At 46.0% G+C, this 27,082-nt stretch overlaps 1 protein-coding gene across 6 annotated transcripts in view; it reads left to right on the top strand.

Moving 5' to 3' along the window:
- Positions 1-27,082, top strand: part of GLT8D2 (glycosyltransferase 8 domain containing 2) — an 81,736-nt gene that overhangs the window by 30,483 nt on the left and 24,171 nt on the right. For all 6 annotated transcript variants that reach the window (XM_029601504.1, XM_029601506.1, XM_029601509.1 and 3 more), the window contains 4 exons: positions 12,156-12,273; positions 13,581-13,665; positions 18,945-19,057; positions 22,422-22,588. In XM_029601504.1, the coding sequence (XP_029457364.1) occupies positions 12,156-12,273; positions 13,581-13,665; positions 18,945-19,057; positions 22,422-22,588 (483 nt within the window). The remainder of the gene's footprint in view (positions 1-12,155; positions 12,274-13,580; positions 13,666-18,944; positions 19,058-22,421; positions 22,589-27,082) is intronic.

The raw sequence follows: 27,082 nt of genomic DNA, 5'->3' as shown, positions 1-27,082 counted from the left end.
TTACTGACTGTGTGATTTATTTAATATCATTCCCAACATTGTTTGGTTTTCCAGAGGAATGGGAAAAGAGAGAATACCAATTTGAAAAGACTATTAGAGCAGATTGTGTGTGCTGAACAAACTACTATGCCAGATTTACTTCTGGGGACATGCTTTCTGTTTTAGGGTTCCAACTGGCTCTGTGTTTTCAGGACAGTTTGAGCCACTCATGGCTTTGCCCTCATTGCGTGCATGGCTTTGTCGTTCTGGTTTCCCTGTGAGAAACAGACAGACACATCCTTTTATGCAGTGGGCTACACAACTCTCTATATGAAAGGGGAATTGTGAACTACTTGTTAATATTGCCAGTGCAGTACTAAGTTAACTTTTATACTAATTTGAATGATGCTTATACCCTTCACACAGTTTGACCAAGCAAAAGCTTTAGCAAGCTGACACATTCTAATTACCAAGAGGGAGGGAAATTTTTCAAAAGTATTTGCACAATAAAACAATATTTTGGGGGGCGCTAGCACCACAGGACAAGATGGTTGCATGATCTAGAGCTCCCACCACCTCCGAGCCGTTTATTAAGACTTTGCCAGTGAAACCAAACTGCGTTTCTAACCAATTTAGATATCCAGTAGCTGTAACAACTCTGATGGCCCTGAAGAAAAAAGGGATGGATTTTAAGCAATTCTCATACACTAAAAATGTGATGGCGTCTGAGGGGCCTAGCGAGAACAGCGATCAAGTCCGCTCATTATCACCAGAAGAGGAGGCAGCTACCTACTCTGGGGTGGAAGAAACAGCCACAGCAGAAATGCCCTCCAGAGAGGAATTTAGACATTGGTTTGGGGAGATCAGAAAAGACATGAAATCTAACAAGAAGGAACTAATGGTGCTGATGTTGGACATGAGGGAAGAAATGGCGGAACTAGGACGGTGTGTCGACGGCTGTGATATGCGCTTGGATGCTCAGACAACCAGAATGGATACCTTGCAAGCACAGTGCACACATATTTCCATGGGATATATGGAATTACAAGTGAAACTAGGAGATTTAGAGAACCGGAGCCGTAGGAACAACTTACGCTTCCGGGGGATACCTGAAGTGGAGGAATACTCGGACTGCAAAGAGGTGATTAAAATGCTGTGCAAACACCGCCTAGAGAGTCAACATGGATCGGCAACACCACATTGTGCAACGGAGATAGAGCTAGAGAGAACTCGCAGATCGATGGGTCCGAAAATCGGGAATAAACCCAGGGATATCATTGTTTGCTTTACCTGCTACACCGTGAAGGAAGAGATATTGCAGGTAGCTAAGAAGCGACAAAATTGGGACTGGAATATACATACTATATCTGTATTTGCAGATATTTCTCCCCTCACTCTTCAGAAGAGAATAGAATTCCGAGAAATCACCTCGGTCCTCCGACGGGAAGGATTTCGCTACCGCTGAGTCTTCGCCTTCGGCATCTCTATAACAATCCGTGGCTCCACATCTAGAGCTAAAACGGCAGATTGTTGCGACTGTCGCTACCCGATGTCTCCACTTCGCCCACCTTACCGCTTTGGCGACTCCCTCTTTGCCTGTTGGAAGTTTGGCTGCCGCGGCGTCCTCTTGCCATCCTCCTCCGGCATCCCTGGATTGGCTAGACGCTGCACACCGCCATGTTTTTCCGGAGCCTAAGGGCGCGCATGGCGCGGCCCCAACTGAAGTACCAGCAGTGGCGCGAACCTCAGGGGCATCTCCCTGAGGTGACGTCATCCGCACCGGATATTTTAGGTCTCTGAAATCGCTAACTAATCGAGTTAGCAAGGGGAAAGGGTTATTCCACCTAAGCTACTTTGCCTCCTCGGACTTACCAGGGGTACCCGCTCCTCGGGGGCCTCGTTTCTCTTTTGCTTTTCAGATTGCAGTCTGGAACTTGTACTCGCTTCTTGAGGGCCTTCATTCCTGGACTTGCTACTGAATACCACTTCTGCCAGGAAGTCATCGCTGCCTACAACATCAGTGAGTTACCTTCTCTCTCTCTCAGAGCGTTCCCTCCTTGAGGGCCTACTTCTTTCCAGCTCCTGGGCTGCTTCCAAGAAACTATTGTGTGAATGTTACCATCAAGGTTCTGTTCCTGAACTCTGCATACCCTGCCTACTCACTATATTCAGTTTCTCTACAGCTCAGTTATCCAGGATCGCTGTTCCAGTATCTGAGGGATTACAGCCCAGCCGGGCACTTCAGCTCACTACTGCCACCTCTGGTGGTTCCATATACTGTCTAATAAAAGAACTAGTGTGTGTCTGTCTCCATACTCTGACCCTGACTGGTGGTCCCTCTCGGGATCTTCCCCCGGGGGCGTGGTCATCTGCTACCGGCCCTAGGATCCACCCACAACTACCTCAAACACTAACACAGATGAAGCAGCCTCCATCTTGAAAGAAGCAGGCCACGTGGTCCGATTACCTGCAGCAAGCAAGAGCAGATTACAGGCTCACAGTGGAGACAACCCAAAATGGCAGAGAATGACCAAAGGTGGACAACGGTTGTGGCGCCATTCCGGAGACTCTGACAACAGCAAAGCTACGGAGAAGGGCTGAAGGGACGATATGGCAATAACAGTAATTCAGTATTCTCTAATTATGGAAGTTTTGGGGTTTACACGAAGGTTTCCTGTGACGAGGACCCAAAGGGCAAGGGATAATTCTCATTGAAATGCGGTTCAAGTTTCTGTTTGTATTTAATATGTTATAGGCAAGTTTTAACAATAACAATGATTATCTGAGAGATTTTGGCTCGGTGGGAGGAGGGGGGGCATGTTCTGTGAGTGCACCTGCCTTCATCTTTTGTAACAGATCTGCCATGCTTCAATGGCATCGACTCGGGAAATGGGTAAGGGGGAGGGGGGAGGGGGGACTCATCCACAAAGATACAATGCACGGAATACATAGGCTCATACTGATTGGTTGGCTTATTTGCATGTCAAGCTTACAGGAAAGCACTCTTCAACAAATCATATCTTTAGCATATGAGGGACCGTATGGCTGTAGCATGTGGGAACTGGCAGGGAGTTTGGGGGAACGGGAACTGGAAAGGACTCAGACTGCCCTGTAATATTGCAATGTGATGATGACATCTATAGAAATATGTTCTATCAATGGTAAAGGATTGAATAGTCCACAGAAACGACGAATGTTTAGGGCAGAAGGGCAAAGCATAGGGGCAGATGTTTTGTTCCTTCAGGAGACACACTTAAAAAAAACGTTCTGAACGCCTGATGCAATGGCAGCTTTATCCCCGCCAATTTTTTGCGGCTGCATCCAAAACAAAGTATGCGGGAGTTAGTATTTTCTTACATAAAGACTTCCACTGCCATGTTAAGAAAAGGAAGGCAGATCCAGATGGCTGCTTCCTATTCTTGCAAGTGGAAGTTGGACGGGAGCTTTACTCACTTCTCAATATCTATGCTCCTAATACTGACTTTCCTGAATGTATGCAGAAGATAGATGATATTTTAAGCACAGAAGATGACGGACATTTTTTGGTAGCGGGAGATTTTAATATCATCATTCAACCCAGACTTGACAATTCCACAGGGGGCAGGCTGGGAGCGAAAGCTGGAGGAAATATTTGAAATCATTCATGCACAAATGGGACCTCATAGATATTTGGAGACATTGGTATCCCCAGGATAGAAACTATACATTTTACTCCAATCCACACCGCTCATACTCACGGATTGATTTTTTTTTGGTAGATAAAATTATTAGCCAAAAAATCACGGGGACAGACATAGGGCTAATTACCTGATCCGATCACGCTCTGGTGTGGTTGGACATACAGACTGCAGATATACTCCCCAGCAAGCGATATTGGAAATTAAATGATACTTTGCTGGAGGATGAGTCTTTCTGTTCTAAGATAATTGAGGCGATTGAGGACTATGTGCTATTTAATGAGCCTGCAGGCATCGACCCCCCATTATATTGGGACTGTTTAAAGGCAGTGCTTAGAGGACGTTTTATATCCCAGGCATCTTATAAAAAAAAAAAAAGTGAAATTGGCCTTCCGGAAGGATTTGATATTCAAGATTGCTTCTTTGGATAAGGAACACAAGACTCATCCCTCCCAACAGGTATTTCGGGAACTGCAAACAGCTAGGGACTCCTTACGTGCTTTACATATAGATGCCATATCCCATCATTTGAATATTTTGAAACAGGAACACTTTGAATGGGGGAACAAAGTGAGCAAGCTTTTAGCACGGAGATTGAAACATCAGGTAGCCCAGAATCAAATCACTCGGGTATATGGAGAGGATAGATCTTTATTATCATCCTCAGCAGAGATACATCAATGTTTTCAACAATTTTATGGGAAATTAAATGAAAAAGATCCAGATATACGAGAGGATCAGATTCATGCCTACCTACAAAAGATTGCTCTCCCTAGTCTGTCAGAACAGGACAAACAATTCCTAGATAAGGAAATCACAATAGGTGAACTATTGCATGTTATAAAGGAACTAAAGCCAAATAAGGTTCCAGGATTGGACGGATTTACGGCCCAATTTTATAAAAAATTCAAGGATGCTATAGCCCCTCCCCTTCTACAAATGTTTAACTCTCTGAGGTTGGAGTCAAGGTTATTCATGGGTTCCAATGTAACTGGCATAACAATCCTGACCAAACCGGGCCGTGATTCTATGGAATGCGGATCGTATAGGCTCATTTCATTAATAAATATTGACCTAAAGATTCTGGCCAAAATATTGCGAATCGCTTAAATATGATAATGGAAAAATTAGTGCACCCCGACCAAACTGGGTTTATTTCTGGGAGGATGGCAGCGGACAATGTTTGGAAAATTATAGATCTAATATGGTATGTAAAACAGCACCCGAATCCAGCTGTATTGTTATCCATTGATGCTGAAAAAGCATTCGATATGGTGCACTGGTCTTATTTGTTCCACTCTTTGGAGAAGATGAACTTTGGCCCATATTTCATAAGTTGGCTGTCTAAATTATATGACAATCCTAAAGCCTGGGTAAAGGTGAATGGATTCTATTCTGATCTGTTTCCCATAGGGAGGGGCACAAGGCAAGGATGCCCATTATCCCCACTATTGTTTGCTTTGTTTTTAGAACCATTAGCCATCAAAGTCAGAACTGATCCATAATATATCGGGCTTGGTAGTGTGTCCATCAGTGATCACGGATGTTCTTCAGCCCGCCGATAGATGGCGCTATAACTACCAAGCCCGATATATTATGGATCGGCCTTGGGGTGCAGGCGGCTCCCTGGACGCCTTGGAGCCTCAAACACGCCACAACACCAAGGACAAGAGGTACTCTGGGGGAAATTCTGCTGCGGCCATCGCGGGACAGGATAAAAATTGCTGAGGAGATCCTGGCATGCCACGAACGGAGCTGATGGAACGCAGAAGTGAGTTTCTCCAATGCGTCTTGTTGTTCAGCAATATGCAAGGCCAGGCCCGGAATGGCCAGCAGAGCATTGAGCTGTGCCGGATCCATGGAGTTAGCAATCTGTTATGTTTTGTAAGGTTTGGGTGGACCCTTGGACACTGTGGCAACTGACCACGCCCACAGGGGGAAGTCCTGTGAGGGGCCACAGGTCAGGCTCAGCTCTGGACACAGAAACACAGATTATATCTTTATTTAGATAGTTTGTGAAGCCACCAGAGGTGGCGGTAGTGAGTAGAAGATGGAGCTCGGCTGGGTTAGTATTCCTCAGGGCGCTGGAACAGAGGTTCCTCCGGTAGCAGTTCTGTAGTGAAAAGAACTGAGAGAATGAGTATAGTAAGACATTCACAGAGTCCCCAGTATGGAGAAGCCCCGAGATAGGGAGAGCTGGCCCTCGAGGAGCGAGTACCAGATCCCTAGGAGCAGAGACTCATTGGCAAGTACTCACGCAGCAGTTCCATGTAGGAGATGGCACTGGCGCTGGAACAGAGGCAGGCCCTCGAGGAGCGAGTACCTGGTTCCAGGGAAACAGCTCTGAGGAGTAGATGATAATAGTACTCACAGATGGTGATTCTTCCAAGTAGAAGAGGAGATGGACACAGGCAGCGAGTCAGGGAACATGGGTCCTCGAGGAGCAAGTACCAGTTCCTGATAGCAACCTGAAAGAAGCAGAGAGGCCCCTGAGGAACGGGTACACCGTTAGCAGCAAAGAGTCCAATAGAAGTTGGAGGCAGAGTAGCTGGATACAGAGAGCGAATCCCATCCTTAGGAAATCCCTTGCTAACTCAACGGCTAGAACAAACAGTAGGCTTAAATATCCAGGCAGCGTGACGTCATCACAGGGGGATGCCCCTGAGGTTCGCGCCATAGAGGAAATAAGAATTATGGCCGCGCAGTGCGCGCACCCTAAGTACCTGAGGAGCATGGCGGGAGGCAGCGCCCAAGCCGGTCCGGGGACGCTGGAGAGAATGGCGGGCAGACGCCGTGGCAGCCAGACGTCCATAAGGAGCAGGAGGAGTCACCGAAAAAGAAAGGTAGGCGGAGTGAAGCCATCGGGCAGCGACAGTTGCAACACCACAGTGCAATCACACCACCAAAATACCCTGTTCTGCTCAATGGAAGACCAGATCTATTCAGAGTAGCCCAACATATCTCTTTCTCTTCCTGCCCTGTTGCATGATATGCAAGTGAATGCTCTATGTACCTCTAGTGGGGAGGGTGGGGGAAGAAGGTCTTGTGAAGGACAGAGGTCCTTTGTCCATTGGCAGCCTCGCTGTAATTAAATCCTTGGGTGTGAATAGCTCAGTCACTCTGGGCTCAAACATTTCTTGTTGAAGGCAAAGCTAAGCTATGGTGCAGGAGAGAGGGAGACCAGCTAGCGAAGCAGGACACCTAAAGAGACTGTTCCTAACTGGGAAGAGATGAACTCATGCATGCTGCTACTGCTGGCTTGGGGCTCAGAAAAGAGGAGCTGGAAGGGAGCCAAATTAACTGAAGCTGCCGCCGCAAGATAAATAAGAAGGGAGAGAGTTAGAATGTGGGGAGGATGGGGAGTGACTGGTCAGAGGATGAGGGAAGACAAAAAAAAAAAGAGAGAGGTGAAGTAAGGAGGGAAAGCACCTTTATTTTAAGGCCCACCAGCCATCACACACCATGAACCAACCAGATGTCAGTGAAGTAATTTATGAGGGTCATTGTACAGTCATAGGGTTTCCTGAGAAGTACAAAAGGACCACTTCATAAGTTTAAAAACAAATGTTTAATTGATTCAGAGTGCACAATGTTACATGCGTGCTTTGAAACACCGGCCACTTTTAAGATCCTTTGTTCCATTTCTTTTAGTTTGCTTTGACACAAGTGCAGCCTGGTTTATATTTTGTTCACTGCTTTTGCAGCTTTAGCATATCTTTCGGTACTATTAATGTGGGAGAGGGGCAGGAGATATGCTGCAGACATGATGTGGTACATGAGCTGTATGATTCCTCCATAGAAGTAGTATACATTGGGGGTAATTCTGTAACAGCCTGCGTAAGAAAGTCGGCAAAAACATGCACTAGTTGCACCATTTTTCAAAGCAAAATGATGCACATATGTTTGCTTTGAAAGTTATCCCATCAAAACTACCCACTCATAGTTTCTTCTGCAACAATAAGCATAGAAATTTTACAGAAAATTTTATGAACAAACATTTGAAAATCCAAACGTACATAGGCAAGTCCAAACCCCTCCCCAATTCTATCCCTGGCAATACCTCTTGTTTCCATGCATATCTGGCAGGCAATTCTATAACAAACCATTCCTGCTGGCAAAATATTGGGGGGGTTTTTGTAAATGATATTTTATTAAAGTTTGAATATCCAACTTAACAATGCACAATAAATACAATACAATGTATCCCATTCCATATCCTAATAAAATTAAGTTACCAATAACACTGTCTTAATGTGTGCTCATATTCGTAGTCATAGGTATTATATTAGTCGCAGTGGTAAATGTACATGTGCATAAACTTCTGATACAACATATAGCATATATAAGTCAAGCTGTATAGGCACGTAAGATCACTCATGGGTCCAGACAATTAGAAATTATTGATCAGTATTGGGGTCAATGGGTGCTGGCTTCCCCATTGTGGCCATCTGGGCCGACTTCCAACTCAAGTAGGGAGACCATACTGAGTTGAATCTAGATATATTAAGATGTTTTCCGGCTGTTAATTTATATAACTTGTTCATTTTATCTAGCTTGAGAATAAGAGCATTTATTTTAGTGGGATATGCCCGTTTCCAACAGGCTGCCATAGCACACCTAGCTGCTATTAATATCTGATGTATTAGCAGCCAGTTCTGTTTGTTTCCTTCCACTGGCACATTTAATAAGGCATTTTCAAGGGTACGAGATATGTCCACCAATAAGATTTGTTGTATAAAACTAGTGACATCCCTCCAGAATTTCACCATCTGCGGACAAGACCACCACATGTGATAAAAGGAGCCTGATTGACCGCAATCTCTCCAGCACTTGTCCGTTTGGGTTAGTTGAGCTTTATAAAGTCTTCAGTAAGAGAGACCGATTTTCCTATTTACAACTGAGTCATTTTTATCGCTCCACAAATATAGCTGCAGATTTATCATTGGGGAGGACCCAATTGGAACATTGGTGTGCCCAGGCTGACAGGATCAAAGGAGTAGTCTCAAAATTATATAACTTTCTTAACAATGATCCAAGTCAGAAACCTTTATTTATGCGAGCATGGGAGAAAGACCTGGGGAAGGAACTAGAGGATACCCAATGGGATATTATTCTTCTTAATACCAAATGCAGCTCCACATCGGCATCCCTCACTGAAAACAGTTATAAGGTTATGTTGTGGTGATACTAATATCACCAAGCTGTTTCCCTGGAACCAGGTACTCGCTCCTTGAGGGCCTGCCTCCGTTCCAGCGCCAGTGCCATCTCCTATGTGTGTTGTGTTCGTGCCTGTTCTCGCCTTCACTCCACCCTCTCTACCTTTGTGGCGACTCCCTTCGGGTCTGACGGACAGTTGCTGCCGCGGCTTCTCCTCACCGCTTCGCCCTGGAATCCCCGGGCTGGCCTGACGCTGTGGATCTGCCATGTTCCTGATGATGTAAGGGCGCGCGCGCACGCTCCAGAGTTTGTACCGGCAAGGGCGCGAACCTCGGGGGCGTCCCCCCATAGTGATTTCATCCGCTTCCAACTTAAAAGGTCTTTGTTTGCAACTACGAATCGAGTTAGCAAGGGGAATTCTTTCTCTGTTGCTCTGCCTCCACAAACTTACCTAGGGGTACCCGCTCCTCGGGGGCCCCGCTCTCTCTTCTTGATTTCAGATTGCTAAGACGGGATCCGGTACTCGCTCCTCAAGGGCCTAGGTCCCTGAATGCTCAGAAAGACTCCTTACTGCCTGGAAGTGATCGCAGACATGAACATTGTGAGTGCTATTACAGATAGGAACCAGTACTCGCTCCACGAGGGCCCATGTTCCTAATCTCTGAAGACTCCATTGTGTCTAAGACTTTATCGCAGGTACGGAGATCGTGAGTTATTATTGCAGATTGCAAATAGGAACCGGTACTCGCTCCACGAGGGCCCATGTTCCTAAAACCCTTCACAGACTCTCTTCTATCTCAGAAGCTATTGCATACCTATATCTGGTACAGTACTATTTCATACTACAAATAGGAACCGGTACTCACTCCACGAGGGCCTATGTTCCTAAATCCCTCCAAAGACTCTCTTCTATTCCAGAAGCCATCTCATACACAGATACTGTGAGTTCTTATTCCAGACTGCATACAGGAACCAGTACTCGACTACGGCTCCTGTTCCTGAACATACTGAAGTCTCTCTGTTGCATAGAAGCCATTACAGATATCTCCAATTGTGAGTGTATCATCTACTACTGGTTATGTATCCAGCATACCGTGTCTACACTATCTATAGTCTCTCTCTACAGCTCAGCAACTCAGAGATCGCAATTCCACTATCGGAGGGACTTCAGCCCTGCCGGGCACATCAGCTCACTACTGCCACCTCTGGTGGTTCTACTTCCTGTCTAATAAAGAGCTATCTGTATTTGTCTCCATACTCCAGCCTAGCCGGTAGTCCCTCTCAGGATATCCTCCTGGGGGTGCTGTCATCTGCCATCGGCCCAAGGATTCACCAATTTCCATTTAGTGTTTATTACTTACACTACTAGAGCGGTATCATAACAGACTGCCACTCTGTGGGAGCCAACCCACAACAGATCATTAACTCCGCCTATGGAGTATTACAAATCACTAGCTCCTCCCCTTGGGGAATCAGCACTGATCAGATTGCTAACTCCTCCCATCTCAAGGAGTGATCCTTAACAGACTGCTAACTCCTCTTCCCTCTGGGGGAGCAAACACCAACAGATTGCTGACTCCACCTCCCTGGCGGCCAGATCTATAACAGATTGCTAACTTCGTCCCCTTGGCGGGGAGATCCATAACAATGTGGAACTGCTGCGTGAGTACTTGCCAACGAGTCTCTGCTCCCAGGGATCTGGTAGTCACTCCTCGAGGGCCAGCTCTCCCTATTTTGGGGCTTCTCCATACTGGGGACTCTGTGAATATCTTACTGTACTCATTCTCTCAGTTCTTTTCACTACAGCACTGCTACCGGAGGAACTGCTGTTCCAGCGCCCTGAGGAATACTAGCCCAGCCGGACTACATCTTCTACTCACTACTGCCACCTCTGGTGGCTTCACAATCTGTCTAAATAAAGATATAATCTGTGTTTCTGTGTCCAGAGCTGAGCCTGACCTGTGGCCCCTCACGGGACTTCCCCCCGTGGGCGTGGTCAGCTGCCACAGTGTCCAAGGGTCCACCCAAACCTTACAAAACATAACATGTGGCAACTTAAGAGCAGCTATCCCTGGTGAAGCTGTGACCTTACAGCTACCGTGAACAAAGACCTGTAAATTAGAACCTGGAGGATGCTTCCCGGTGACAGAATGATCTTGTTAAAGAGGCAGAATAATGCAATAAGGAAAGTAATTTTGTAAAGCAACATTCAGTTTGTAGCTTGGAGAATGATTAATCCTATCCCAAAGGAATTGTTACAAGGCAGCCTCATGTTCAGTAATAACCTCTAAAGTGTTGTCACAATAAAATGGGAGTGAAATAGGCATTTCAGCAATGTATGCACTTTAAAAAGCTTTGAAGTATAACTGCTTCTTATTCACTGCAAATTTTAAATTTGCAGTAGGTAGTAGACTAAACAGCATGCTCCACAAAAAGTATTTGGACAGGTTCTTTTTTTAACTTTAGACACCTGGAAAGCTAAGAAAAGTAGATGGATAGTTGACCGCTGTGACTGGGATCCACAGATCTTTCAGCCACCATGCAATAGATTTCTTAATTCTAAAATTCTAGTATAAACTAATAAATATGGCTTCTGGTACTGAGTTGCTAAAGGAGCCCTTGTATTTTCTGCTGTGCTGCAGTATCCCTCCCCTCCAAAGAAGAGCCTACCCCATGTCTGCATATCTGATGATAGATGATAAAACAGTGAAGTGTGATGAGGTTTGCAAATAGAAAGTAAAGCAACAGGACTTCTTTCCAGCAGCACCTTTCTTCCCTTTGACAGTGAATCACTTTACTGCATTTTCTATTGTATATTATCAGTGTGGGTTTTAATCGCAGGTGTTGGAATGGGTTGGGTCACAATGGCAGAATCACTGCGGGAGCTAGGGGGGTCAGGTCGGGCAGGCAGCAGGAGGAGGAAAGCAGAAATGTGTCAGCTGCATCCTCCACCTCTGCAGCTCTGGGCCTGATCGCTACTTTGAACCGCACGGGATTAAGTACAGCTTCGTGTGGCAGAAACGGAGGAAGATGCATCTTGAAGCACCACCTCTCTCCTCCTCCCACAGCTGATCAGAGTGGAAAGGGTGGGAGGGGAATCTTAGAAGGAAGAGAGAAAGAGACTGAGATGGGGGTGGGGAAGTGGAATATAGAAAGGGAGGAGGTAGGGGAAAGAGAGAGGGGGATAGAAGGAGAGAGATGGGGGGAGAGAGAGAGAGAGAGTAAGTGACCAGTGATAGGCAGGGAGACAGAGGGAGGGGGCGGAGCTTAGTTGGCTTGGTATGCCCCCAACCAGAAAGACATGCCGCTGCCCCTGATTATAATATTTGGTTTTGGTCTTAGAAAGTGGATTGAAAATTCCAAACTGAAGGCAATAAAATTCAAAATCGTGGAATTCAATCCAATGGTTCTGAAAGGGAAAATCCGACCAGACTCAGCACGCCCCGAGCTTCTCCAGCCTGTGAGTACATAATTTATTTGTTTCATGGGTCTCTGACATGATGTTATGTCTCCAGGTATTAAATTGTATTGCTATATTACAAAAGTATCTCCAGCAATAAAAGTAGTGTCCTAAGAGGAGGCCTTTGTGGAGTTCTTTAAACATATATAGTTGCTGTACGACTTTCCAGTCATGTGTACTCACTTTTTTACTTTTGGTGTCCCTGCTCTCCACATTCAATCGCTGTACAGCAAAAATAGGATAGTCATTTCTAACTAGGTTCTTTCTTGAGCTGATGACATCATGCCATTAATATGATGTCACTGTCATTATTATTATTGTGGTTATTCGCATCTTTTTTTTTTATCTGTTGAATTCAGTTCTGGAAAGAATGTATCCTGAGCTATGGATTCTTTCCTCACAGTGCAGAACAAACCATTGCATTCAGCAAATATGACCAGAAAGCCATAATTAAAACCACTGAGAAAGAAAACCCTTACCATAGGTACTGGTCCTAAATTCCAGTTCTCATACCCTCCACCCACCATTCCCTACTCATAAAGGTGTTCTTTTCAATTTCTCCATAATGAATATGCATGAGATTTATTTGCATACATCTGCACTAAGATCTGGGTTAATTTGCATATTTTACTCTGAAAGACAGACTTGTCTGGGGCCTTGAGGGCTGGAGTTGAGAATTACTGCTGTAAGAGGAGCAAAGTTCTCCAAATCAAGAATCTAATTTAACAAGCACTTCCTCCAGTTCCATGTCTGGGAGCACGGTGGAATCTTTACAAATCTGGCCCCAGTTTGTCAATAGAAGGTTCAAGGTAGAGAGAGATCACTCCGCTGAACAGTAAGTGGGCAAGCCTGGAGTTTGTATGTTACTCAGATGTTCCCAGAAGCATGTTGTCCCTTGTGGGGGACGATATTTCAGAACTAAAACCAAGTAAACCCTAGCATGTATTGGGCACTAAACAAAGTCTAAAAATAGCACTAGATCTTTTCCTGTGACCCTGGTATTCAGGTACCAGTGGGAGCTGGGAAGAGTGAATGCCAAATGCTTGACTGTGTTGGTTGGATTTTGATGCAAGCAGAAACCAAGAAAGTTCTCCTTCTGTTTCTATTTTTGTTTTATACCCAATCCTCCCAGTACAAAACGATTGCTCAAAGCAGCTTACAATAAATAAGTGCTGAGCCGCTAAAACTCATTAGATCTGTGCCCAATGGAAGACTGGAACCCTGACAGAAGATAATGAAAGGCTGCTGTATTAAGATGCTGAAATGTGAAGAAGTCATACCCCGTTTTATGCTTTATTTTTCAACAGCTGAACTTTGTTCGATTTTACCTTCCCCTGCTTATCCACAAACACGAGAAAGTCATATATCTGGACGATGATATTATTGTACAAGGTGAGCTATTTCTGCTCTTTATAAAACAGGGACATTTCAGCAGCTCACATTGTAGAAATGTAGCCTTAACCCAAGACTAATAGCTCTGCTTCTGCGAAAAGCACCAGGACATTTATTTATTTATAAAATTTATATCCCGCTATATAGTGGTTGCATTAACTGGGTCCTTCAAAACGTCAATATGCCTGTTTCACAGCTATCTTGTTTCCTCATTTTCCTACAGCAACTTTGGTTTGCTTCCTGCATTGTCTCATTTATTCAGCATAAAAGATGTGCATATTTTGTTCTGGCCATGTCATCTGTCTTTGACAATTCTCTTCCTTAGGGGGTCACTCTTCCACGTATCTGCTGGACACATAAAGAAGGAACTAGAACAGATCTGGGGAGGGCTGCTGCCTCAGCCCCTCCTCCATCCCCCAAGGTTCATTAGGTCCATAAAGTCTGGCGTGGCTTAATAGGAGGAACTTCCAAAAATGTCAAGCAACTGTTTTGCCTTGAAATGCAGTACAAACGAAAATGAAAAGACGTAGGGGGAATCTGAATGATTTTGTTTGTTCCAATAGCTGATAAGACACACTTAGAATAAAGGGTGACGAGGGAAGGAGCCAAGAGAGCAAAATCCTTTTTCATCACAGGGTTTTTTTTGAGGCTGCAAGGACCTCTTCCTGTGTTGCTGGGGTGAGGCCCATGTAGTGGAGGAGTAGCCTAATGGTTAGAGCAGCGGGCTACGAAGCAGGCTTTAAATCCATTGCTGCTCCTTGTGACCTTGGGCAAGTCACTTTACATTCTGTTGCCTCAGGTACAAACTTATATTATAAGCCCTCTGGGGATAGGGAAATACCTACCGTACCTGAATGTAATCCACTTTGAAGCGCTGAAAAGCATAATCTAAATCTAAATAAAAATGTGCAGCTCCTCAGTTCCCTGTACTCCATATGTTTTGCTGTCATAGATTACATCATTGGTCTAAATGTTAGGCTTATTCCCTTTAACTTAGAGTTTCTAAACTCTCAGAATTTGGTCTAATGTGAGCACATTTTGGGGGGGCAGATTGCCAATAACCTACATCATCTACTTGTAAGTTGCTGGCAGGCTGCACTAACACAATGGGAGTGGGAGGAACTGGGTTAGGTTTAGGGGCTTTCTCACAGCTCTCACTTTCTTACCACTTGTCTCTCTCACAGCTCTCACTTTCTTACCACTTGTCTCTCTCACAGCTCTTGCACTCATGTTTGTGTCTCTCTCACAGCTCTTGCACTCATGTTTGTGTCTCTCTCACAGCTCTTGTTCTTTCACTGCCTGTCTGTCTCCCAGCTCTTCCTCTCTCACTTGTGTATCTCTGCCAGTTTTCACTCTCTCCCTGCTTTTGTCTTTCACAGTTCTCTTTCACTCACTGCCTGTTTTTCTTTCTCTCCTTGCAGTCTCTCTCGCCCTTCACCTTTTTTTTCCTGCTATATGTGGGACTAAAGGTTGCTTTTAAAGGAGGCACCAAGACGGAAGAATGCAGGCTCTGCAGGTGCACCTGCTACTTTATTACCTCCTAGTTATTGGAAGTGGAGGCAGGGTTTGTGGAGGGCAGCACATATGTTTTGTGGCAGGGAAGGGCCAGGACGAAGCCAACGCCTCTTTAAGGTGTCCAGCCACATTTTTTTGTTTTCAGATGCCATCATTTGGGGATGGGGAGGAAGGGGAAGGTTGCCCTCCCCTGGTGTAAGTAATAACGTTTTACCGAGATCTTCCTGGTTCTGCCCTCAAGCTGCCTTTAGAGTTCTGACTTTGGATAGCCTGCAAGTTTGCAGTCAGACAGAAACACCTGTTTGTGCTATTCTGCCAGCCTGGGCCCCACTCAAGCAGTAACTGAACTACTGAATCATTGTTAAGTTTACTTGCAAAATGTCCCCGGTTTTCAGGTCTGCAAATATGATAGCCCCAATAATGCAGTGTTGCTTAAACTTTCTCAAAAAGTGAATCACATTGAGACCCAACTTTCTCCTAAAGAGTCACATCCAAATACTATCTCATTTTTAATCATTATTTAAGTATTCCATTTGACTCGATGTTTTCAAATTTGCTGATGTACAAGTCCCACAGGGAGAACTACAAAGAACCTCATGACTCCAAAGCCAGGAGTTCAGTTTTACTGGCCTTTTAGCAGTGCCAAAAGATTTCATTAGCATCCAGCACTGGGGCCATTTTCACAGATGGAGTATGCCACTATTACTACTTATCATTTCCACGGTGCTTCTAGACATGTACAGTGCTGTACATCAAAGACAGCTCCTGAACTGTGGTGCTTACAGTCTAATCCAGACCTTTCCAAACTTTGGGTCGGAATCCCCAAATGGGGTCACAAAGCATTCAACTAGGGTCACAAATGCCTCAGATGGCAGCACGCTTATTTATTTTTACTTGGGATTTCTGACCAGAGTTTAACTGCTAAGTGACAGATGGCCTATAAATGAAATAATCCAGAGACTCCGGGAATTTGCATCAGTTGCAGGATCTCAGGGGAGTCACTAAAAATTTCAGGGCCTCTCTGTATACAACTCGGCCACTACCCTCCCTCAGTAAGCCTGCAGAGAACAGGAGAAGCAGGGTAAGTCTGGAGCAAACACTGCAAGCAGCATGTGGGGAGAAACTGGAAATAGGCTGAAATAAACACAAAACTTAGTTTGCAATTGTGATTCCAGACTTGGGACTCACTCAGCTAAAGGTAGAGAAGATGTACGAGTCATGGAGCTTTGACTTATAGGGGGTGGGAGCAAAGATAGTATTGGGGTCAGGAAGAGAGGAAAGGGACGTATGCTGGGGCAGGGGCGGATTCCAGGAAAAGATCGGCCCAGGGATTTTTGGCAAAACCGGCCCAGGAGATACCCCATTCTTCTCCTTGCCACCTGCTAATCAACAGCAATCTCAGGGTGACCACAATTCAAATGTTCCCAGGTATGAGCATTAGTAGTAGAAGTCAGCATGGGGCCCTGTGAACCAGCACTCACTCACAGGCGCTGTAACATCACTGTGCTTGCATGAGTTTCTGTGGTAACAGGAAGCCCTGTGTGAGGGGAGACTGGGGCTGTTGCAGGGCCTGTGAGCTTGCAATAGCTCACAGGTCCTGTGCTGACTTTCATTGCTAATGCTGTTGCTGCTTGCAGATCACCGTTGGGGTTGGGACCAGCCATGAGGGAAGCGGAGGATTGAGTGTGCATGGACTAGAGGAGGTTACCACTGCTCCTCTTTCCTCCCCATCAACCTACTCAAGAGGAAAATATGTCTCCTGCCAGCAGCCTGCACTCTCTTCCCACCAATTGTCATCCACCTTTGGCCCAGGATCCAAAGGAAAATGTAGCTGCTAACTGACTGGAGAATAGTTGGGAGCCAGGGTCACTGGGGTCTGGTGGAGGGGAGGCAGCACAGCAGCCAGAAATGCAACACTACTCGGTTTCACAGCTACAATGCTGTGCTGGTTTTGGTCTTTCTTTATCTAATAGAATATGTAGAGTGATGATCAGAGATAATAATTCTAATACCACAAGCTTTTGTTGGGGGGCCATGGGGGTCGGCACTATCGGCCCTGCTTTTCAATATTTATTTGAGTCCCCCCCATTGTGAGATCGTGGCTCGGTTAGAAGTCTCTTTCAAATTATTTGCTGATAACATTCAAATTTTTTTCCCCCATTGATTCATCATTTGACAATGTAGTGAACAAATGTTTTTCATCGATCAATCATTGGTAATCAACAAATAACTTGAAATTAAATGTTGTTACAACAGAGATTTTTTTCTCTCATGTCAAGTGATAAGTGATGTTCCAAATTGTTAGTTTTATGGGGATATCACTAACCCCATTAAATACCAAGTGAGGGATTTGGGTGTGATTCTTGATTCTTCTTTATTACTCTGACCACAGATTCAAACTGTTATAGGGAGCTTTTTTTTTTTTTTTTTTTACTTTGACAGCTATGCTCTCTAAAGTTGTATTTGAACTTTTCAGATTTTTGACTGGTGACTCAGACATTGGTTTTATCCTCATTAGATTATTACAGTGCAGTATATCTAGGTTTAACTAAGTCAGCAATAAAATCATTGCAATATATTCAAAATTCTGCAGCATGACTTACATCAGTCTGTCCCTATTGGGCTCACATATCACCTACGCATGCTAATTTGTACTGGCTTCCTGTTCAGTTTAGGATAAGATTCAAAATTTTAGTTTTGGTGTTTAAATGTTTACATGACTTAGCACCTCTGGGATTCTCAACTATTATTTGTGCTTATCAACCAGCTCGTTCCTTATGTTCAACTGACAGATTTTTGGTAGAAATACCTTCTGTTAAGCAGATTCATTTGAAGGAATCGTGGGAGTGTATTTTTGCAGTGGCTGGTCTTAGCCTCTGGAACGCACTTCCTGATTCTCTAAAATTAACGCAGGCTCAATTTTAGGAAATTGTTGAAAACTCATCTTTTTAAAGAGGCTTATACAAATTTGTACTATGTCGACTCTTCTTGGAGGAAGGTTCTAGAGAAGAATAGATACTGTGTTTAGTATCAGATATACTGTCTGATAGTGATTATGCAGTTTTAATTTATTTTAATGTTATTTTAATGTTTGATGTGTTACTGTCTCATTGATCATTTGTAATAATTATTATTTATGTACTTTTATGCCTTGCTGAGATTTAAGGATAAGCGGGTTATACATTTTATAAATAAAGACATAAAATCCACCCCATGTTTAAAATTTACAAGGATGTGATCAGGAAGAGCCAAAGTTTGATATTTAAGAGCAACCTCAAAAAGGTGGATTTTAGGTGGGACTGAAATGTGACCAGAGAAAAGACATGACAGACCAACTTAGGGAAGTTGTTACAGGCATGAGGTGCAGCAAAGTGGAAAGTGTGCAGCTGAGAACTGATGATAGAGGAGAAGAGGTCAGATAAGAGCAGATTGCTCAATAAATGGAGGATACAAAGAGAGATGTATGGAGAAATTAGAGAGGTAGTATGGAACTACAGAGTGAATGCTCTTGTAGATTTGTTCGGGAAGCTTGAACTACATGCAAAAGCATATGTAGAATCAGTGATTTGAGAAGAAAGATGATTTTTTAATAGACTATCGTGAAGATAGATGGTTCATTGGAGACTTTTGAGGAATAGGTTGCAGTCTAAATTTGAGGTGATGAGAGAGTGGATAGTACTCAAGTCTGAAGTTGGATTGACCTACAGAAACAAAGCAACCAATTAAACTGTAATTTTCGTTATGCCCAATGATTCTGTATACAGGTGACATTCAAGAATTGTATGAGACCAGGATATCCCCTGGACATGTTGCTGCTTTTTCAGATGACTGTGATTTACCATCTACTCACGAAATAGTTCGAAGTGTTGGAATGCAGGTGAGGAGTCATACATTTTCCAGTCTTGTGTGATATCTCTTTAAATAAGTAACAAGTAATAAGACGAGAAGTGTTCTTCAGTAACTCATGGTCTATCTCATCCAACTGCAAATACTTATTGTTTGCATTAATAGGATTAACTTGAGAAAGCAAAGATGCTTACCTGTAACAGGTGGTTTCTGTAGACAGCAAGACAATTCAGCCACACAAGAGGATGGATTCGTCCAAAGGCATTCACGTGGAATGTGCTCTCCTATAACTTAGAAAGACCTAGAAGTCTTTCTGAGCATGTGCAGGTTTTCCTGTGTAACCACTGCTGCACAAGTTTTCAGTCTAACTCAAGCTAATCTTCAACTCCACAGTGAGGAAGGATTAAGTGGCTGAATTGTCTGAATTACAATGGACAAGATGTCGCCGTGTGATTCGCACCTGCGTGTTAATGTCTAACCATTCAATGCCCGTGATCGCCTGAACACAAAAACTGCAATTGCCACATTGTATCTGGCCAGGAGGACCTGTGGTTTGATCAAGCTGTTGAGTAGCCCAAACCACATGTTGTTTAATATTAGTGCCCCGGCTGTATGCAAACATCGGCTGGTTGCAAAAGATGGGGTGGGGACTTAGGACATGCCAATTGCGTTGTCTACCTCCCCTCTGCCCTTTCTGTCTATCCCTACCCTGCCATCCTCCTCCTGCCACACTCACCTGCCTATCCCCTTCCCCCTTTCCCCTTCTCCAAGTCTTTACTCCTGTCTCTATTCCTCCTCCTCCTACCACTTCTCCTCCCTCCAGCCCTCCTCCTCCCTTCTCCTCTCTTCCCACACCTTCTACACTCCATTCTCTCCATCACTCTGCACTCCTCCTAACTCCACACTTCTCTGTACTCCTCCACTCCTCCACCAACGCACAAAGTCAAACTGGCAAACTTGACAAACACAGAAAATCTTCCACACACAAAGACAAGAGACAGAAGTAAAGGGAAACAGATGATAACACTAAACAGGACAGCTAACTCAGAAATTGCTACGAAACCTCCACTAAACTCCAACCAAGAACTCTCCTTCTGTCCTCCTTTTCCCATACCTGACACACTCTAAAAGAGGAAGCTGCTGTTACGAACATGACCTCTGGCAGCTGTTACGAACCGAGGGCTTGGAGGCCTTCAGCTATTGTTACGAGTGCAGAGGTGTGGTAATCTCTAAAGCAGGTGATGTGAGCCCTTGGGCCACGACAAGACTCAGGGAGGAGCCCCAAGACACACCGCGGGAGGTGAGCTGGTGCAAGCACGGGTAACGAAGAACAGGACAGGGCTGAAGCGAAGACAAGGATACAAGGTCTGACCCTCTACCAGACCTGCACGCCCCAGGATGACTAACAACGCGATGTTGATCGATGAACAGTCCTCCGACCATTCCAAGCCCTTTCGGACCTGCCGCTGGGTACGGCAAGAGGTGGCAGGCCAGACAGAGGATGAGGGCAGATGAAGTCCTTAGAACACAGAAGACTTAGACGAGGACTGAAGCGAGGACACTGTAGACGAAGGCTGAAGCGAGGATACTGTAGACGAAGGCAAGGATCAAGGCACTGTAGACAAAGGCAAGGAGGTCAAAACACTGGGTCAAGACTGCGACGAAGCGCGCCCTACACAGTCCACCGGTGGGACTGGTCGTGGACCACGCTGGGCTCATAGCAGACACTAGGAGAGATAATGGAAGCTGATACTGGAACATGACGAAGATACTGAAGAGGCCTGCACCTGGGTGCGCCCTACACAGTCCCCCACGGGACTGGTCATGGACCACGCTGGCACGGAGCAGGGTCGAACAGAGTCTTGACATGGACATATGCGAATTGCAATAGGCTCCGAAGACCGGGACAAGACTCAAGCACAGGATTCGATTCTCAAGGATTAACTTAGGACTGAAGCAGAAGTCTTTTGGAGGGTTGCAGTGCAGAGATGAGGATGGCCTTTGTACCGTGAGGCGCCCTACACAGCCTACCCGCTTGACTGGTTGCGGACCACGACAACGGCACACCAGGAAAGTGGACATCAGGAAACCAAGGCATGGAGGCAGAGGCGAAGGCAAAGGCATCAGGAAGGACATCGGACATCAGGAGGTATGAACGAAGAACATCAGGAACATGAAGACACCTGAAGACATGGACGAAGGTCATCAGGAACCTGAAGACATCTGGAGGCCCGAACGAAGGACATCAGGAACACGAAGACGACTGAAGACCTGGATGAAAGACATCAGGAACATGAAGACGAGTGAAGACCTGGATGAGGAACATGAAGACAAAGCCATCAAAGCAGGAGAAGACCACGGAGAACCTGGACCAGAGAGAAGACACAGCCAACTGTGGAACCCGATCCGAAGGCCAGGAATGACTGAACTGGAGGCCCTCTTATAGGGCTGAAGCAGGAAGACATCATCAGGTGGGGCCAGGAGCACTTCCTGTTAATTGGCCCTTTAAATACTGTGAAAAGGCACACGCCGGTGCCTAGGAGGAGGCCCTGAAGAAAGGCAGGACCCTGGACAGTGGCGCTCTTCCTGCACATTGAGGAAGACGCAGGCAGGCTTCAGGGCGGCCTCCAGGCCGCAGGATCGCGGTGGAGCAGCAATGGATTCCCCCTGCCGCTCGAGGAGGTCTTCGGTGGCAGCTCAGGCCGTGCACACACAGGTGACTGGTGCGGCCTCCAGGCTGCTCAATGGTAACATTGGCAGCGCCAGTAGAAGTGGGACTAGGCCGCGCCGAAGGACGTACCGGTGGGGCTTCCACGCTGCAGGGGCGGTGTCAGAAGCAGCAGCTTCCGACAGTGTCAGCCCTGCCGTGCAGGGCAGGCGACAGCAGCGGCCTCCAGGCCGCGAAGGACAGAGTCAGTGGCATCCTGCCGCCTTTGAAAAGAAAAGGTAGAGGATCTGCCCACATGCCGCGGGCAGATTCACAACAGCTGCAGGACGCCAATATATATAAACAAAGAAATTAATGCGCTAGAGGTTGTTATGCCTTCTGGAAGGTATGGGATAGCCTGCATAGAGTAGCACTTTCAGGCCTAAAGGGGGCACAATTGGATTGGGAGTTGGATTCCATTTGGGAATTTGATCTGCTTTGGATAGATGCACATAAAATTGCTGCTAGGCAGACTAGATGGGCCTTTTGCTCTTTATCTACCATCATGTTACTATACTTGCTATGTTTACAATAGAGCACAACTCAATAGAATCTGTGCATATAAATATGATAATATGTATTGGGTATGACATAAGAAATTGAGACATTGAAACCTAATTATGCACATGGCAGGGTGTGACGTTAGGTATATTTTTACTCAGTAATGAATATATTTATTACTTTCTAGAACACATACATGGGATTTCTAGACTACAGAAAGGAGGCAATTCGAGAACTTGGCATCAATCCCAGCTCTTGTTCCTTTAACCCTGGTGTAATTGTTGCTAATATGACAGCATGGAAGCAGCGGCGCATTACCAGGCAATTAGAAAGCTGGATGCAGAGAAATGTGAAGTATGTGCATGCTCTCAGTGAGTTTTGTCATTTCGTCCTCTGTCAATGAACGGGTTATCTTCCAAAACATATTACATTTCAGAATGTATTTTTAGGGTTAGTGGAAGAATAGTGTGTGCAGAGCTCTTGGGCACATGCTTTTCAGATAATGACCATCAGTGGAACAAGAACTGAGGGGGGGGGGGGGGGGGTGTAAATGGAAGACTCCTTCGAGTACCTTTTCAAGGGGGGGGGGGGCCAGTACTCTGGCAATGCACGCATGCACTTTTCAGCCCACACAAACCCTACCTCTTTTTAAAGACAAGGTATCTTGCCTACATTATTTGAATATTGGCTTGTTGTGGAGCTAAAAGCTCATGCATATACTCCCACTGTGTCAGAAAATGGTGCGTAGTGCACACATTGGCAGCATGCCTACCACGTGCATACATTTTTTTAAATCAAAAGGGACACGCTTAGTTTTCCAACTGTGCCCTTGAAGCACCTCTTTTTTTATATCCACTGAGCTGGATATGGCTGATTGAGGGAGGTTAACTATTTTTATCTGCATAAATGATGCTTAAACGTTTGAAAATGTACCTCTTTATGGACATCTCTTATCACGCTTTTTGAACCTGGTGAACATTTGGCTTCCCCTCTCTTCCCAAACTCTGCCTATGATAACTATCTATGGCAGTGCTTCCCAAACTTTTGTCTAGTATGTCCCTATTTTAACATTTGAAAATTCGCATGACCCCAGAAGATGACAAAATGTCAGACCTTCGCTCTCCCTTCCCATCACCCACACTACTCACCCAAAGCAGGAAAGCAGCAGTAGTGGCAACAGTAGAGGCAATCAGTGCAGGGCCTAATAGGAAACACACAGTGTGTGAATGAAAGTCTTGTGTTGTATTAGTGCTATGGCACTATTTATATTTTGATAATTGTTCATAATGGTGTGCTGCATAGAGCAAGGTGCTGGCTGTATTGTAATTATTTGTTTTTCTCTATATATAGCTAAGATATTGATGATCAATGTTCTGTTGTATGTTTTCACATCATATAAACATTTTAAAAACAATACAAATCCCAAACACAGTGAGCAGGGTAGTACTCTTTTGTGGTGGAAATGCTGTGTCATAAAACACAAAATAGTTCAGGTTTTGGGTTTTTTTAGACTAGCAGTTTCCTTCTGCTGTGGGCTTTCAGCTCATAGGGATTGATTTCCATTGGACTATAGTTCCATGAGCCTTTATTTGCAAATACTTGGGCTTTTCTTCTGCTTTTAACCTTCTTTCCTTTCCGGTCTAGCCCAGCCATTGCACCAATATGCCTAGGACCGGGGCCACGGGCTGAGGTTCCCGCTGGAATCCTGTTTGTATGCACTCTGACGTTGACCACTAGAGCATTGCTGCCCAAGGTCTGTGCCCACTGTGGTCTATGAACGCAGAGGCTATGCTCATCTCACTCATAGACCGCCACAGAGCCATAAGGCAGGTTCCAAAGACAGAGCTCTTTAACAGGAAACTAATAATTAATGGATGTGCAATGGTGACAGTAGAAAAAAATGGAAGAAACACAATAGCATTTTAAAAACCATATTAAAGATGTGACAGCATTGCTACTAGCGCTACTGTCAGAGCAGACAACAATCCTACGTCGTAGTATTGCTGTCAGAGCAATGGAAGATGCTAAGCTAAGAGAACCAGAAATGTGTCTTCCTGGCTTAGTTTACATTTTGGGCTGGCGAGACAGGCTTCTGGGATAGGCACCTAGCATCGAAAATCAGTAGGGGTGTGAATCGTGTGATCGATCGTCTTAACGATCAATTTTGGCTGGGGGGGGAGGGAAATCTGATCGTCGTGTTTTTTTTTGTTTTTTTTTAAATCGTTAAAAATCGTAAATCGGGGGAGGGCAGGAAAACCGGCACACCAAAACAACCATAAAACCCACCCCGACCCTTTAAAATAAATCCCCCACCCTCCCGAACCCCCCCAAAATGTTTTAAATTACCTGGGGTCCAGTGGGGGGGTCCCGGCGCGATCTCCCGCTCTCTGTCCACGGCTGCTATGTCATACGGGCGACCATTGTCCGTCGCCCGTATGACATAGTGAGGGCAAAGGTAGCGCCGGCGCCATTTTGAATATTGGCAATATGGCCCGCGTGCAGGAGGTTGCTCCCGGACCCCCGCTGGACTTTTGGCAAGTCTTGTGGGGGTCAGGAGGCCCCCCCAAGCTGGCCAAAAGTCCCTGGGGGTCCAGCGGGGGTCCGGGAGCGATCTCCTGCACGCGTGACGTCGGGAGCCAGGAACCAAAATGGCGCCGGTGCTACCTTTGCCCTGTCACATGATAAGGGCAAAGGGCCACCGGCGCCATTTCTCTTAACGCAGCCGTGGCCAGAGAGCGGGAGATCGCGCCGGGACCCCCCCACTGGACCCCAGGTAATTTAAAACATTTTGGGGGGGGTTCGGGAGGGTGGGGGATTTGTTTTAAAGGTTCGGGGTGGGTTTTAGGGTTGTTTTGGTGTGCCGGTTTTCCCGCCCCCTATTTAACGATACAATACAAATGCCCTGACGATAAATCGGGGGCATTTGTATTGTATCGTGCACTCTAACGATTTTGGACGATTTTAAAATTATCTGACGATAATTTTAATCTTTCAAAAACGATTCACATCCCTAAAAATTAGTGCTAGACAGATAACCTCCTGTTATGGAGTCTCAGTTTAGTGGACCCTTGGGCCGACCTGCAGGAGACTGGGAAAGGTGGTCAATGTCTCTAGTATGTGGCAGGCCGGGAGGCAGATGTTCAGGCAGGACGTAGAGGTGCTTTCACCCTGGAAGCTGGTACTCCCCCAGGAGGAGCCCATAGGAGCCCAACCGCTGGGACTTAGGCGGCTTCACCCTTGGAAGCCGAAGCCCCCCCGGGAGGAGCCCGTAGGGGCCCGGCCGCTGGGACTTAGGCAGGTTGTTGATCAGGACTGAGAACTGGAACCAGACTAAGACAGTAGACAAGTACTGTAACAGGGCTTGGGTTCTGGAACCAGGCAAGAACTGTAGCAGGGCTCGGGTACTGGAACCAGGCAGGAACTGTAGCAAGACTCGGGTACTGGAACCAGGCAGAAACTGTAGCAGGACTCGGGTACTGGAACCAGGCAGGAACTGTAGCAGGCAAGCAGGAACCAAGCAGGTACTCTAGCAGGCAAGCAGGAACCTAAGCAGGTACTGTAGCAGGTAAGCAGGAACGGGGCGAGTAGCAAGGCAACTCACTCTGGGGCACGACGCAACAGGGAACCAGGAGGTAAGCCCGTTGCAAGGCAAAGACTGAGTGTCCGCGGCCGGCTTATCAAGGCCGCGGCATCTGATGTCAGGAACTGGGCGGAGTCACCACTGGCGGGAAACGGCCTAGAAAAGCATCCAAGTGGCGTGCGCGCACGCCTAGAAGCAGGGCGTCCATGGGAAGCTTCCCGGCGGTGCGGCCCCCACAGGGATGCTGCCAAACAGGGCACAAACCAGGCCTCCAGAAGCGGGAGTAGGTCCAGAAGCATGGAGGTAAGGGTCTGGTCGCGGCGCTCGCGGCCAGAACTGCAACAGTACCTCCCCTCTTAGCCGGTCTAGGTTTACTTGGGTGGTCCAGATGGAACTGCCGTAATAAGTCCTTGTCGAGGATGTTACGGGCCGGTTCCCAAGAATTATCCTCGGGTCCGCAACCCTCCCAGGCAAGCAAGTACTCCCAGCGGCATTAATGGAACCAGACATCCAAGACCTCACTTGATATGTAACCTCATCCGGTACTGAAGGGTCTGATGGTTCAGGAGCCCGGGAGTGGTATCTGGATAAAACAAGAAGCTTCAGCAATGACACATGGAACACGTCATGTATACGCATGGAGGAAGGTAGGCGTAATCGGTATGAGACTGCTCCCACTCGTTCAGCGACTCGAAAAGGCCCACAGAATCTCGGAGCTAGTCTTCGAGATGGAATACGTGGCTGTAGATTTTTTGTACTAAGCCAGACACGGTCTCCTGGGAGGAAGATGGGTGCTGGCTGACGATGCCTATCCGCCCATTTCTTGGCGGACTGGGCGGCTTTACGGATCTTTCCCTGGATAGACGTCCATAAGGCAAGAAGCTGGCGGACTGAAAGTTGCACTGCCGGGAGCGCACTAGGTTCAGGCGAAGGCAAGGGCGGTCGAAGTTGTTTCCCATAGACGACAAGGAAAGGCGAACTTCCAGTAGCAGCATGCGTGTGATTATTATACGAGAACTCCTCCCACGGGAGTAGCTTGGCCCAATTATCTTGTCATTCATTCATGAACGAACGGAGAAAAATCTTCAAGGTTTGGTTAGTCTGTTCCGTTTGCCCATTACTCTGGGGATGGAACGCAGATGAAAGACTAAGTTGCACATTGAAGCGTTTGCAAAGTGCTTTCCAATATCGAGCAGTAAACTGTGGTCCTCAATCAGAGACTATATCCTGTGGGAGACCGTGAAGTCTAAAGATATGCTGAGTGAAGA

The sequence above is a fragment of the Rhinatrema bivittatum genome, chromosome 4 (genome assembly GCF_901001135.1).
Source record: "Rhinatrema bivittatum chromosome 4, aRhiBiv1.1, whole genome shotgun sequence".
NCBI lineage: Eukaryota > Metazoa > Chordata > Amphibia > Gymnophiona > Rhinatrematidae > Rhinatrema > Rhinatrema bivittatum.
Note: the sequence above shows the minus strand (reverse complement) of the source record. Positions and strands in the feature narration are given on the sequence as shown.